General features: G+C 39.9%; 1 protein-coding gene across 1 annotated transcript; it reads left to right on the top strand.

The window, feature by feature from the left end:
* Positions 1-5,004: 5,004 nt before the first annotated feature.
* On the top strand, positions 5,005-9,255 carry LOC132475051 (extracellular calcium-sensing receptor-like). The gene is made up of 10 exons (XM_060076017.1): positions 5,005-5,627; positions 5,842-6,139; positions 6,255-6,341; positions 6,455-6,562; positions 6,633-6,799; positions 6,934-7,405; positions 7,516-7,746; positions 7,832-7,955; positions 8,038-8,510; positions 8,615-9,255. The coding sequence occupies exons 1-10, from the start codon at positions 5,350-5,352 to the stop codon at positions 9,047-9,049; spliced, it is 2,673 nt and encodes an 890-aa protein (XP_059932000.1). The 5' UTR covers positions 5,005-5,349; the 3' UTR covers positions 9,050-9,255.
* Positions 9,256-15,711: the final 6,456 nt, after the last annotated feature.

The raw sequence follows: 15,711 nt of genomic DNA, 5'->3' as shown, positions 1-15,711 counted from the left end.
GGGCTCTGTTGAGGATAAACCACAAGGGCGGTGAACTTGACATTTGAACACTTCAGATGAACCGATATGGCCTGTAGCATAAGGGAGACTTCCCCTCCCATGGCCTACACACAACATGTCTAACTAACTGAAGAACCCCCTAAGGACAGCTGCCCCCCACACTTCTCCACGACTCCTCCTGCTGGATTCATCCTTTCATGCATGTTGCATCATGAGTCTTGTTGACTGTGGTGCCTGATGGCTGAACATGGCAGGATGGATGATCTTGACCTTGAAGCCACTTGAAATTGATCTAGAATGATACAGTGAGAGACATTGAGAAATAAAAAGCTTAAATGTTGTGTTTTACTTCAACGTGGTACATCTTGTCACGTTGCACTTATTTATTCATTTGACAGGGACAATGCATTGCTCATTAGTAGTTCCAAAGTTAGCTATTAGCTAATTTACATCTGAAGTCCCTGGGCGGGAAACTGATTTGTGGTGTGTGTGTTATTTAGTGAACTCAACAGACTACCTCGTCCAACCAAAGTTACTAATTGTCTTTTTGACTAATAATGAAATATTTGAATATGTAATATATGATTATCATTACAATAATATTGTTATATTGACTACAAAATGAACATTCCCACAGAAATATATTGTGTATATTATGCCACATTTTATACATTATACAATATGGTTTCCACTTGCTACAATTTATACTTTTCTCTTTCTATTCCCCTGTATTCTAAATAGACATAAAGAAATAAAGATAACAAAAAATGAGTATCAGGAAAATTCTAATTAAAATTTGTTATCAGTGTATAAACTGGATGGTGTTCAATATTCCCAGAGGCCAGAGAAAGAGAGGGGGGGGGGGGGAGAGAGAGAGAGAGAGAGAGAGAGAGAGAGAGAGAGAGAGAGAGAGAGAGAGAGAGAGAGAGAGAGAGAGAGGGAGGAGGGGGAGAGGGAGGTGGGGAGGTGGGGGGAAGAGAGAGAGAGAGAGAGAGAGAGAGAGAGAGAGAGAGAGAGAGAGAGAGAGAGAGAGAGAAAGAAAGAGGTGGAGAGAGAGAGACCTTTGGAGATGGAGCAGATGTAAGGCAATGTTGCCCTCTGCTGTTATTACTTTGTAATAGTCAAGTTATATCCCTTCAAGATCCATCAAAGATCTTTCAAATGATAATGATTTGAATGACAAAATATGAATAATTATTATCCTCTATAAAATATATGTTATTATTTTATTTGAAATGACACATCTCTAAATATATATAACCAATATAATGGTACACACTAACATTTTAATATTTATCTTTCATAAACGTTCACGTTTTAAATTGTCAAACCCATCAGGTATATTCAAAAGAATAGAAAAGAATACAAGACGAAAGTACTTGGTGATATGTAAAATCTGCAAAAGAGGCCTGATGGGTATCTCTCATTGACGTAAGCAATGGACAACACTAACATTTAATATAAATGTAATGACTTGAGGCAAATCAGTAAAGAATGAAATAAATGATTACATACATAATGGAATATAAAGACATTTGTAACGATAGACAATATTGAATTCCTTAATGGTTAGTGATCTTTTCATTTAAAATGAATAGTTTAATATTAAATACACGGTTTGTTCAACTAGATTCTGAAAAGTAGAAATTATACACAAATCTGTATTTGAAATACTCCTGAGTGTACTGTATGGAGACAGAAAATGAAATGTGAAAGAAATACTTTGTTACCACTATATTTCATTTTTTTATATACATTTTTTGTTGTACTTTAGTTAGAATTGAATAAAAAATGTAAACATTTATATGACACATATATTACTTTAACCATTGTCAAACACTGTGTATCTCTGTTTTTAAACAATACAATATGGAAATTAGTTTTTTTTCTACAATATAAAATGAATGTTCATGAATTTTTTACTTTACTTTTCTATCCATATATTAGTATAAACATTATATTAAAAGGTTTTCCACATATTAGGCTTCATACAATAATTTGAAATTAACAACAAGGGACCTTGCTAATTAATTATTGCAACATTTCTCCTGGGAGATGCCAAATTAATGAATTTTCCAGACCACACCTGTTGAACTCCTTCCCTTAGCTCAAGGCCAGGTGTCATCATTGTGTCTATGACACCTACCTGCCTTTGCTTGCCCAGCCCGCCCCCCTGGTTCCCACCCTAGTCACATGGGTGAAAGGTAAATTAGCAGTTCTCCAATGATGAAATCTTTTCATCAGTACAGTAACCATAGCACATGTTTTTGTTACACTTGACTGCCACAACATTCAGGCTTGTTTGGGCATCCACTGTGTGCTGTAGGGGGTATTTCAAGGCATGTCAACAAGTTCGCCAACAAGCCGATCCCTGATCCTTATGGGAACGTCTCAATTTAATCATGCTTCTAATTAAATGTTTACGACTACAGTAAATGATGTAAATTGTTGTTGTGCTTTAATTTCACATCTATAATGTAATTCATAAATTAGATATAATTGTATTTTTTTTTAATAATATAACCAATTATTCTAGAATGATAACATTCAAATAATGGCCTGTGACCTTAAGTTTTGTTTAAAAAATTAACAGCAAGCATTCAAATCATTAGAAATATATAATATTTAATATATTGGAAGTATAAATGATGAGATGTATTCAGCCCCAATAGTTGCAACAGCAGACAGTACAGGATAGTAAAACATATTTTCTTTGACATGGTATAAGAAATAACAAGAAAAAAAGTGCTACATTCCCTAGTTCTCCCACTTTAAAGTATAAATCCATGAATCCAACTGATAACAATTACACTTGGCAGATGTTGATGAATTTTTTTTTCTGATGTTAATGGCAATTCATTTACTTTTTTTAAATGTCAAAGAACCACATCACATTCTGTTCTATAGTTACACATTCCAAACAGCACAACATTATTCTCTGTTCTAACAAACCACTGTGGTTTGGATGCTACTGAGTCCATGCCATCCATTCAAAGCCTGAAACTCTCGCTTTCGTAATTGATCATATTTTTTTCTCTATATTGTTTCTCGTTACCCTAATGAGTGTGTTTTTGGACCATTCTTTCTTTCTGCTGCCAAAAAAAGGTATTCATGAGTGGGTACACCAGCCATTTCCCTCTTCTATCACCTTTGAACCAAGCACCAAAAGGCCGCTTCTGGTACTCTGTCTGTGTAAGCCAGTAGCTGTAAACCCTATGTTCATGTAAACCCTTTGGGAATGCTCTCTTGCATGAATCGCCAACAATTACTTTTCTAATGATTTTCAAATGATCCATTTCAGATTAGTCTAATTGTATCTATGCAAACTATTTTAGTAGCTTGAAAAAAAGTGAACACTTATTAGTTTACAACAACGACAAATATACGGCAAATATAAATTAAAACTTTGTGGCTCTTCACTCAAATGTTCATCTGTCCGAGTGGTAATAGCACATAATAGCAATAATATTTATGTCAGAGAAACGGAGCCCATTATCATCTACATAGTAAAGCAATTCATGGACTTCCCAAACCAGCTACATACAATACTGAGAGGGGCTTAACCTGTTGTGCTGCTTAGGCTACACTGTGTGAGATTTTCCCCACTTAGACTGGTTCATACAAATAATGATAAACTAAATATTAAGAATTTGTTGTGGTGAAGCTTTGCAGCCCCCATACACATGATGGTGGACCATATTCTGAAATCAGGGACTTCCTTATGTTAGTTTTTGTATGTTACTACTGTAGTAAAAATGAATAAGTTGAAAATAATGTAAAATAACATGCACATGTTTTTTCATAATTTATTTATACTTAATTTGAACTTGAATTTCCTCAAATTGAACCTTATTTCTATCTACAGTTATTATTTGTTACAATCACCCCCAACATTAGGTGTAGTTCATTGATAAATTAATGAAGTGATTGATCAATAATCTTGACATTTTTCATACGTTTTTGATAATTCTGACAGCCTTCACTTTTCGTTGTAATTGTATCCATTCCGTTTGCTGGCTTCGGATCCCATTCACTGACTTTGTAGAGGGAAACCGCATTCTGCCAATAATGGCCCACAAGGACACCTACCTGAGTGACTTAATTGCTCACTCTACGTGATCAGATAATTTTCAGTGACACTGAAGCTAGCCCTCTTGAGAAATCAGGCCTTTTTGCTCCCTAAAGGCTCAGAGAGAAAGAGTATCATAAATCACACCAGTGGGGAGCACATTAGGAGAACATGGAAAGCACAGGCCTCAGGCAGTAAAACATGCACTTATATGTTTAAGGATCATTTTCGTAAAAGTCTCTGTAGTTTATTGTTGTCTAGCCTGAAGGGGTGTTGATCTTAATGAGTCACTAATTTCACCACATTTAAGAGGCAAGATGAACCCCTAGATCCCAAATCATGCAATCATGCCAATGTGATTGCAGGTGGTGTGAGATACCTGCAAGTGTTGGTCATGAGTCTCTCGCTATTTACCGTATAGTATCATTTCAAATATCTTCCAATATGTCATTGGTTAATCTCCTTGCAGAAAATCGGATCACTGAAAATTCAGTGATTACATTCTGATTGGAATTGTCACAAGATGCATTCAAATGGCACCAAATGCATATATCATATCAAATCATGATTCAGACTTGATAAACAATTTCAGAACACCAGCGATGTTAGGGTGAGGGTTAGTTAAGCTGGCATAAGCTGTTGCATATGTAGTGAGCAAAACATGTCTCTTCTGTCTCGGTTCATCACTAAAGCATGAGGCCCATTCAGGCATAACACTATGTATTTTGACAGCGAACAACAGCTCCCCTCTCTCTGTATTAAGATCCAATGTTCATTCCGTAAAGCTGTCCCTGACACATTGTTTTGAAAACGGAGTGATATATTTTTCCAATGATCATCCCGCAAGGGAGATGGGTCCTATTTTGTTCAAGTGATCGAAGCAGTTAGCACATATAAAGCCTTCTCAACTGACCCTGAAGCGAGGTGTACACTCGTGCATCTCCTTATATTGTGCTATGATATTTGAGGAGGCTTTAGGGAAAGCTGCTTGACTAGGATATGACAAGATTATGGCACTTTTTTAGAAACATTTAGGGGCTGACTCTTTTGTATATGTTTGTACATAATTTGGGAGATTAAATTGATTGTCTAATACTTTGAACTTTTTTTCTGCATTCAGAATTTGTTTCCAGTTCTTTTTTTTTTTATTGTTGAGATTTAGCTCATTATTGAAAATATGGATGGAATGTCTAAAAAAACATTGTCCAATCTGGTATATTAAGACCAGTCTCAACTGTATCTTTGTCTAGCACAACCCTTGTTTTAGCATTGTAGAGAGAATGAATTTCTTGAAAGTTGCATTGATGAAGCCCAAGGCGTCAGTTAATTTGCCAGACTATGTACATTTACATGTGCTGCTGTGGGGGATATTGTCAGTTATGTTTAACCAGGTAGAAACCAAGGCTCAGCAATGTAAACTTATACCAGGGTCCATGTCTCTGCCTGTTCTGCAAAGACACGGGGATATCACACTAGGGGGTCTCTTTTCTCTTCATGACATGGTGGTGGAGCCTAATCGTTTATTCACCACCATGCCACCACACCCAAGGTGCACCAGGTAAGAACTTCAGGCTTAGAGGATGATTCTTTGCAGAAATATGGCTGCCGGCAGGAACTCAAGCCTAAGGCACATTAGCTCAAGCTATCTATTTTTCCCATCAAGTATTTGTTACCTGCATTATTCATTCTGTATAAATTGCGACCTAATTGTGAAACAAACTGTCCACCTGCAATGGACATAGGAATACCTAATGTTTATTTTTTTCTTTAAGGTTCAACTTCCGAACATTTCGTTGGATGCAGACTATGATCTTTGCAATTGAAGAGATCAACAGGGAGGGAAAACTCCTTCCAAACGTCACTCTGGGCTATAAGATTTATGACTCATGCAGCACCCCCTACCAGGCCTTGAAGGCTGCCATGGAGCTGATGGGAACCGAGCAAGATTCAGAGGTAGAGATGGTGGATAATCACATGTGTCACGGGACTGTTCCTGTGGTGATAGGAGATGGAGGCTCAACACAGTCACTAGTTGTGGCTCGATTCCTTGGAGCGTTCAATGTGCCTCAGGTCAGACGTCAAATGCCCACTCTCCATTCACCTGAAACCATCTACTCTTTGGAGGTAACATTTTGAAAACACAAATGGAAAGAGCTGTTATATCTAATTGTTTTTCTCCTCTCAGGTGAGCTATTTCTCCAGCTGTGCTTGTCTCAGTAACAAAATAGAGTATCCTGCCTTCTTAAGGACCATGCCTAGTGACCTCTTTCAGGTGAGGGCATCAATGTACTATCATACAAAATAAATAAGCTGTATTCAAGAATTTCTACCTTAACTATTGTCTTGTGCTGATGTCTTCTTTGCTACTTGCTGCTCTGCTTGAAGGTGGATGCCCTGGTGCAGCTGGTCAGACATTTTGACTGGACATGGGTGGGCGTAATAGCAGGTGACGATGCATATGGTCGAGGTGGTGCGACAATCTTTGACAATGAGGTAGGTGTGTCTTTATCTTTCTAAAATGATTGTCTTTTCTGAAAATTGTATTGACCCATTGCTCTTAAAGGTTCAGAAGTTTGGTGCCTGTGTGGCCCTCCATGAAATCATCCCTAAGAACCATGCAAGAGATGCGATGGCCGCTATTGTTTCCAGGATTCGATCCTCAGGGGCTTTGGTGGTCCTGGTGTTTGCTGTGGAACAAGACGCTGCAGCGCTGTTTGATGAAGCACTCAGGTATTAAGCATTGTTTTTACAACCACATTGTCTGTAGAAATCACTTTTTCACTTATGCTTCTGATTAACCTGATCTTTGTTTTGCATTGTATTTACAAGCTCAACGCTAAATGTGTCATATGTTCTGTCGTTAGGCAGGGGCTGTCAGGGATCCATTGGCTGGCGAGTGAGGCATGGAGCACCGCATCTGTCCTCTCTACCCCTAAGAAGTACCAACACATCCTCCAGGGCACAATAGGTTTGGCTATACGTAGAGCACAGATCCCTGGCCTGCAGGACTTTCTGCTTCGCCTACACCCCTCAAACTCAGATGCTTCTGAGAATCCCTTTCTGATCCCTTTCTGGGAAGAGGTCTTTGGGTGTCGTCTAGGTGAAAGGACTTTAATGGAAAATGAAAATTATAAACCTCCATGTTCTGGTACAGAGGACCTGAAAAGTATAAAGAACATTTACAATGATGTTTCCCAGCTAAGGATTTCTTACAATGTCTACAAGGCTGTTTACGCAATTGCACATGCGATTAAAGCTATGAAGAGCTGTAATGATGGGGCTGGGCCATTTTTACTGCAGGCTTGTTCAGAGGCAACCAATATACAGCCATGGCAGGTGATTTACAGATTCTGGCTGCACATCTAGAATGTATTAATTCTAGAATACCATTTTTACACTTAGAAAGACAAATGAACTCGATTTCTCCCCTACCCCCCTCTCAACAGCTCCTTCACTACCTAAAAGAGGTGGAATACACAAATCAGTTTGGGGATGAGACCATGTTTGACCAAAACGGAGACCCCGTAGCTATGTATGATCTGGTCAATTGGCAACTGGGATCAAATGGAGAGATGCAATTTATAACCATTGGAATGTTCGATGGGACAGCACCGGCTGGCCGTAAAAAACTCCAGCTGCAAGATAATAACATTCTTTGGAATGACAACAAGACAATGGTAAGTAGTGTTTGTGTGGTGATATGTGTGATGTGGCTGTAGGTGTATTTTGAACCCTGTGAGTGTCTCTTCCATTATCTCCAAGGTTCCCCAGTCAGAATGCAGCAGTCCCTGTCCCTCAGGCACCAGAAAGGCCATCCGACCAAACTTTCCTGTATGCTGCCATGACTGTGTGGTCTGCAGAGCTGGGGAGATTAGCAATCGGACCAGTAAGTATCCATGTATATATTAACACAGTGACCTACCTGGAACATTACATGGAAACTAATGCTGTCTTATCCTTTTCCTCAGATTCCATAGAGTGTTTGCGCTGCTTGCCTCTTTTTTGGTCCAATGTTGAGAGAACAGCCTGCTTTCCCAAAGAAGTGGACTTCCTGTCCTTCAGCGACACCATGGGCAAAACACTGACGACTGTTGCTCTGCTTGGCTCCTTGTGCACTTGTTGGGTTATCTTTATATTCTCTTGTCACATATCTACTCCTATAGTTAGAGCTAATAACTCTGAGCTGAGTTTCCTGCTGCTCTTCTCCTTGAATCTGTGTTTCCTATGTTCTCTGACCTTCATCGGTCGTCCCTCAGACTGGTCCTGTATGCTTCGCCACACAGCTTTTGGGATCACCTTTGTCCTCTGTATCTCTTGTGTTCTGGGGAAGACTATAGTGGTGTTGATGGCTTTTAAGGCTTCACTTCCGGGCAGCAATCTTATGAAATGGTTTGGACCAGTACAGCAAAGAGCCATCATTACCCTTTCAACCTTGGTCCAGGTGAGGCTTTTGTGTCATGTCTACTTGTGCTATTGCTTGATTTTTGATGAAAACAGAAATTCCATTTTATTGTTTTTGAAGAACAAATATGTCTCTCCATACAGGTTATTATTTGTATAATTTGGTTGACGGTGGCTCCTCCTACTCCACAAAAACTGATGCCTAGAGAGAGTGCCATCGTTTTACTCTTATGTGATGAGGGTTCAGCTCTAGGATTTGCTCTGGTCCTCGGTTATATTGGCCTGCTGGCCTGCCTCTGCCTCTTCTTGGCCTTCTTAGCCAGAAAGTTACCAGACAATTTCAATGAGGCCAAGCTCATCACCTTCAGCATGCTGATCTTCTGTGCTGTCTGGGTGGCCTTCATCCCAGCCTACATCAGCTCTCCAGGGAAGTACTCTGTGGCTGTGGAGATCTTTGCCATCCTGGCTTCTAGTTATGGTCTGTTAGCCTGTATTTTTGCTCCCAAATGTTACATAATCTTGCTCAGACCCGAGAAGAACTCTCGGAAACATCTAATGTCAAAGACCAATGTGCAATAACATGTCGATTTTCCTGCTTTTGGTGCTGTTAAATCAAATCGCAATTGATTATTTTCTTCCATTTCTCCACTAGGGGGCACAATAAAAGTTGTTCTTTTGGCGCTGCACTGCAGCTGCCCACTGCTTGTATTGCTGCTAGTGATGATTAAATGCACCTATACTCCTAGTGATGGTTAAATGTAGAGATCCCATGCAGAGATACTTGCTACGAGAAACAAATAAAGACTATTCTCCTTGCTATTATGACTCATTCTTTACAATAACAAACTTGAATACAAACTCATCAATAACATCAAACAATAGTGCCATAAGAGTTCAACAGCTACTTCTTATTTATTCCTGACAGCCTTGAGTATATTGATGCATTACATCAAGTACACAGCTATTTTATCAAGGTTAGTCTCATTTAGGTACAGAGAAGACAAACCATGGTATAATTAATACATTAATACAAGCTACTAAATATGTAAAATATTAGTGTTGAATCTGCTCAGAATTCCAGCAGATGGCGTCCAAACCCCATTTCAAAGGCCACTATCTAAATGAAGGAGGAGCCACCATTTCATTTCATGTGATTTTTCTGGATGAGGTAATTTGGTTGTCAAGGCCGTTTACACACCTGACATGAAAAGGAAGGGGTTTTCACATATGGATTGATGCAAATGTTTAGCGATGGGGATACCCAGGGAAACAGATCAAGATAAACAATGAAAGACCTTTACCGAAATGACTAACAAGTCAAATCCTCTGTATGCCTTGGTCTATCAGAACCCAGCAGTCCATACTAAGGAAAGTAGATAGTGAAGACAGCCAGTACTGTGATAAGTTTTTTCCCCATCTTGTTTTTATTTCAGAGAGATTACCCAGGCATCACCTTTTTTTCAATGCATATGATAACTTTTACCAATTTGAATAAAAATCATTGAGTACTAAAAACTGTAGGGCATTAGTCAGGCAAGTTATGCTATAGTGTTTGTATTGCCAGTGGAACACCTTGATTTTGATTGATAAGGTTAAATTCTATCAACTGACAGATTTAGAAGGGGTGGCACTCGGGGTGGCCAATCAAATAAGGCCCTTCGCCTGGACAGAAGGCCCTCCCCCCTGGACATCCCTACGGATGTACAGTATATGGGAGGAGAAAACTAGTACCAAGCACAGCCTGATTGAGCATGTGATAATGATCATTCATAGTCGGGGTGCCCAGCCTCAAGAGTTCCAGTTCTAGCCCTTCGAGAAAGGTCCATATGAGTTGGTCAAAGTGGTGGCACTGTCAATGACGAGATACATCATCCTGTTCAGATTTAAGCTAATTTCCCACGTTAATTTGCTTAAGAGGTGAAATGCTATAATGCCATCCAAGATAACTGCTGCAACTGAGGACTGACCTGTATTCTAACCCTATTAGACATGAAATCCTAACCAACCCCTGCGCACATCTGAACGCAACCCTTAGGTAACCCTTTTTATGGCTATATTTCAACACTATTGATGATATTAATATCATCAATACTGATTATAATAACAGTATAACTAATCATACTCAGGGTTTCCTCATTACCTGATGAATGTTCATGTTCATTCATTTATATATGATATTATATTATTTAATTTAAGTCATTCGAATCTGCACACAACATATTTAAACTATATTTCCTTGAACATAGTGTGGAGTGTGTGTGGGGATGATGGCTGGTTTAAACAGCTTCACCTGACCAGGGTCTGATTGGACTCTGGGGCTGGGTGAGGCTGCACACCTGTTGCATATTGAGTGATCAATCTGCACAGGTTTAAGACACTCATCTCCCTCCACACTTAGTGAGAGATGTCCTGCATGGCAACATGGAGCACCAGAGGTCATGTATCATTATCTACAAACATTTACAATAAAACATTTTTACAAAATCCCTTTTAATCTAAGGGGATTTTGGAAACAATTTTTAATCTACAAACAAACATAAAATCAAATATAATTTTTTAATAGCTTCATGCAATACTTAAAAAGTGCTGTATATTATTGTGTATAAAAAGCGTTTTTGTATTCCCTTTATGTATTTCCATGATCTACTTCAGCATGATTCTGGTCATTCTTACATTTAATCAAGTGGTCTTTTACATATTTAAACATATCTTGGATAACACTCAAGGTTTCTGCCACAATAACTTGACATTTGAACTCTTGACACGTGACTGCTCCTTACAGGGCCCGTTCACAAATTAATTGGTAAGGAAACCCTTGTAGCTTGATTATCCACTGCCTGGTTGAAACTATTAAAGAATTATTGCATCATGTTTCTGTTTACTGAAGTCCTTGCCTTACAGATGTATTGTCCACAATATCATTAAAATAATAACTAAGTTAACATATCTGATGCTAAATGCTACTAACTAATCTTTGATTCGGCTTTTGTTGGTAAGGGAACTTTAAAATTGGAATTCGATTGTGAACTCTATTCAAGTCTGAAGTTATGAAAGATGTATTTATATTTGTTTATATTGTTATTACATTTATTATATTGTATTTCATATTGACTATATTTATTATCTTTGATGATGCAATGCTAGCATTAATACCACTGAGGTTATTTGTGTTGAGTGCGATTTGCATCATTTTTGCAACATGTTGTTGAACAGCAATCCCCCCTTTGGGAGGTGCTTAATTAATTCTCCAAACCACACCTGGTGAACACCTTCTCATAGCCCAAGGCCTGGGTGTCATCACTGTTTTGACGACATCTACCTGCCTTTGCATGCCCAGCCCCTGCCTCCTGCCCCAGTGACCTGGGAGAAAGCTTAATTGGCAGTTCTCGGATGATGACATCTTTACCGTAGTGAATAAATAGTAACAATTAACCTTGATTGCGTGGTTTTGTTACACATGACTGCATGTTTCAATTTGCAGTTGATTAAAACAACACTGGAGGCTACACTATGCTCTCAAAGGATCATCCCAGCATGCAGTCGACTTTACAAACAAGCCGATTCCCAAGTCCTAAGGGAATGTCTCAATATAATTACTTGTCCATCCAAATGATTTCTACCCATGAAACTAATGGACACAGATTTGTAATATTTGTCAGATATTCATGGCCAAATATCAGTTTTCATCACATTTTAGTGGTAATCTTTAATTTATTTTGATACATGATTTAATAAAGGCGTCTACAATTGTTTAAACTCAGTCTTTATAGCAATATAATGATTGACAATACATTATACGCAATTTATCTCCAACCTCTTTTTGATTTAGCTTATGCCTTTTGGGGATTGGCAAGAAAATGTCTCAACATATTATGTGTTAATATATGGATAAGTCAAATATGTGATGATTACCAAAGGTAGTTTTAGGATATTGGTTACTGGTTTCATTCATTCCAGAAGTCAATCAGTCATAACTTGAACCACCAACATGAACATCAACGCAACCAACCAGGCCCAAGTGACACTAATCAGATTACTCTGTACATATAAACGTACTGAGTCAGTACGTTTACGTGCACAGCCAACCCGGTATCACGCGATTGCGTGCTCCTGCGCACGAACGTTAATCTATTGAAGCGTGTTCCAGAGCACGATAGTCCGACTTTTTGCGTGTTACACAGAACGAAATGTAAACCAATGCATTCTGAATGGGAGTGTTCTAAGACAATTAACGTGCTCCACAAAACGGTACGAGAGAGAGAGAAAGAGAGAGAGGGAGGGACAGAGAGAGCGAGAGAGCGAGAGAGGCTTCAGAAAGGGTGTGCGCAGATAGTACAGTGCACCCTAGTTATGTTTATGCCAAAACCACAAATGCTATATGTATATATATATATATTGCCTAATTATATATATTGCCTATATATATGTATAGGATATATAATTAGGCTATAATTATATTATTTAGCGTGTAATGAGACAATCTATAGCCAAATTGTCGAAGATGCCCGAGAATCTTCGGGGATATCAGCATGGGAAATCGGCGAATCAGACCCATGAACCTATAAAGAAAGACGTCATCTCAAGCGGGAGAGAACGTTTGCGGTGCTGGTTTGTGTCACATAAGTACAGGGCTCTCATGTCTCATGCATTCGGCGTGAGACACACGCAATTCAACCCATGCAGTGCGCACACGCTCGAACCTGTGCCGTGTTCCAATACCCGTACTGTCCGTACTTACTAGCCACAATTTTAGTAAGATCCGGCGAAAAGAAGTATACTTCAGCCGTACTCAAAACGGGCTAATCCTGAAGTGTGGATCGAAGGACACTCCCCGTACTCAACGGCAGCCATCTTAGCTACGTAGCGGAAGAGGCGGAGCCAGGCTGAGCCAAAATCGGCGCATTTTCCACATAGCCTGCATTAATAGTCATTTTGTAGTTTTTATAGCTGCTAGGCGCAAAGAGTTCACCGTTCAAAGCGGGATGTTTATTGCGGGGGAGTAGCCACGGCGGCAGTCGTGATCGTAATTTCCGGTTAGTGCACCACAAAGTACTCGATTTGGAACAGCACTCACATCTGAAAAAATAACGTAGTAGATAGTGCGGATAGTATACTTCCTTTAAGTATACTCATGGAAGTACGGGTACGGTCTCACGAAAATACGTGACACTGTCACGTTATTTAATCTATTGAAACGTGATCAGGGACACGTAGGCCTATTTTCTAAATTTTGTATTTCAATTGGAAGTAGGCTATTTGTCGTGTCACTAAGCATGACTTCCAAACTAAGGTTCTGTCCGGGAGCGTTCTCCCTAATGTCCCTTATGGAGCTCCGTACAGATCATTCATTGTTGAAAATTGTCTGTGATAACTAACAAATGACAGCTTTTGGCCACCCGTTTCTACTTAAAATTGTCTGTGATAACTAACAATATGACAGCTTTTGGCCACCCGTTTCTACTTTCACCTTTGATACTGAGAAATTGTGACAATACACGGATAGGCCTATATTAAATGCAGGTGCGCTGCTCTGTAGGCAAACCGCGAAGGAAAAAAGGGTAGCTGCTTCATCTGTTCTTTTTAGAATTGTATGTCTTGATGTTTATTTTATCTAGCCATCTATTCTCTTGTTTTTGGCTATGTGAATGAACGTCCGCGTCGATGCCTCGATCGCAAGTCCAGTGTCGCGAGCGGACGTTGCCATGACATCTAGAAATCATACCGTATTTAATGGGTTGTAGTGAGTGTAACATAATTCACCTACAGTATTTTGTTATGTGTTGTTCTTTCAATTGTGTTAGGCATGTCGTTTACTGTCTTGGTGGTTCAGGAATCGCTGTCCCTTTTAAGGATTAGCGTCTCATGACGTCAGAGCCCATGCGGGATTTGTTTACCTTCAGCACGTTTTGATTTCCCGTTTCTCTCTTACTAAATAAACGAGTCACACAACTGTGTGCTCAACGTGCGAAATTGTGTCTCTCACTTATGGCAATTTCCACAGGGTTATCATTAATATTGATGTGTAGGGGTTGTTTATAACTCGTGAATAATATTGTTTATTCCCCCAGACCACGGTCTGGGGGAATAGGCCTACTCTGATTCTGATTGGCTGCAGTGCGTGCATTAACTCCTGATATAGCCCTACAGACACCTGCTAAGTAGTTCCAGTCAGTGTTTAGATTCTCTGCCCGAGCCCGAGCCCGACGCGGGCCGGGTCGGGCCGATATTTCCCACCACTATACTCGGGCCGGGCCTTTGATCGAGCGTTTTTTTTTTTTTTTTACCATTGGTTTATTGGCCTAATCTGAGGAGAAATCTATGCCATAAACAGAAATATTATAGGCCTTTATTACACGGGTCTTCTCAATGCCGTGGAACGCTCCGTTCACTTGCATGGGTAGTAGCCCGGTGACTTGTCTACCCCAGCGTCTACCGTTGCTAAGCGACGTCACCGTCTTTGCGGACAAATTATTTCTCTGCTGATCAACACTACAAATGGCCAAAAGACTTTTATCCCCCCCCCCCCCCCCCCTTAAATAAATACTATGGCAGAATTATTATTATTATTATTCTCATTCAACTTAAACATGTGTTTTTACAGTAGAGTGGTGGAGGGATGACGTATGTTGGCCAACCCGGAAGTGAGCGTCGCCCTGGATTCCCTCCATAGACATCTTATAGATAGACGGAGCATCGAATGCTACCGCCTACTGGCGCTGTTGGGAAAAATAACCTGATGAGCACATCACATGGCAGGCACATTAATATATAGTCGACTCTTGCTCTAAACCCAACGAACACATAACACAAACATGATAATATAGTCAGGTCAAGGCCAGAGCCGAAGGCCCCATTTCCCAGGCGATGGTAGACACTCAGACAATGCACCAGTCATCCTCAAGAACGGGAGAGCCACATTAATTTATCACACAGGAGACACTTTGAAGCTCTCCCCCGTTAGAAGGAACCAAGAGAAACACCTGCCCATACCAGGGGCCTGAGAGCCACATTAAATGATCACACACGAGACACTTCGGGGGGGCACTCCCCCGTTTTAATTTATCACACCGGAGACACGAGGAGCTCTCCCCCGTTACGAAGCTCTCCCAGGGCCTGGGCGCCAAGGCCAAGCAAAAACACACAGAACCACACACACCTCAAACGCACACACCTCATCGAGAGGAGGATACAGCATAAGACTGCATCACACAGGGACTCTTGATCTTCTTCTGAAGCAGACC

The sequence above is a fragment of the Gadus macrocephalus genome, chromosome 16 (assembly GCF_031168955.1).
Source record: "Gadus macrocephalus chromosome 16, ASM3116895v1".
Taxonomy (NCBI): Eukaryota; Metazoa; Chordata; class Actinopteri; order Gadiformes; family Gadidae; genus Gadus; species Gadus macrocephalus.
The sequence above is the reverse complement of the archived record's forward strand: the minus strand, read 5'-3'. Positions and strand labels throughout refer to the sequence as shown.

What these genes read in the sequence shown, in the direction of transcription:
- LOC132475051 (XM_060076017.1), top strand. Translation starts at nt 5,350, where the DNA reads ATGAATTTCTTGAAAGTTGCATTGATGAAGCCCAAGGCGTCAGTTAAT. An exon ending in CCACACCCAAGGTGCACCAG is followed by an intron (nt 5,628 to 5,841) that starts GTAAGAACTTCA and finishes TTTTTCTTTAAG; the next exon opens with GTTCAACTTCCGAACATTTC. An exon ending in GGAATGACAACAAGACAATG is followed by an intron (nt 7,747 to 7,831) that starts GTAAGTAGTGTT and finishes ATTATCTCCAAG; the next exon opens with GTTCCCCAGTCAGAATGCAG.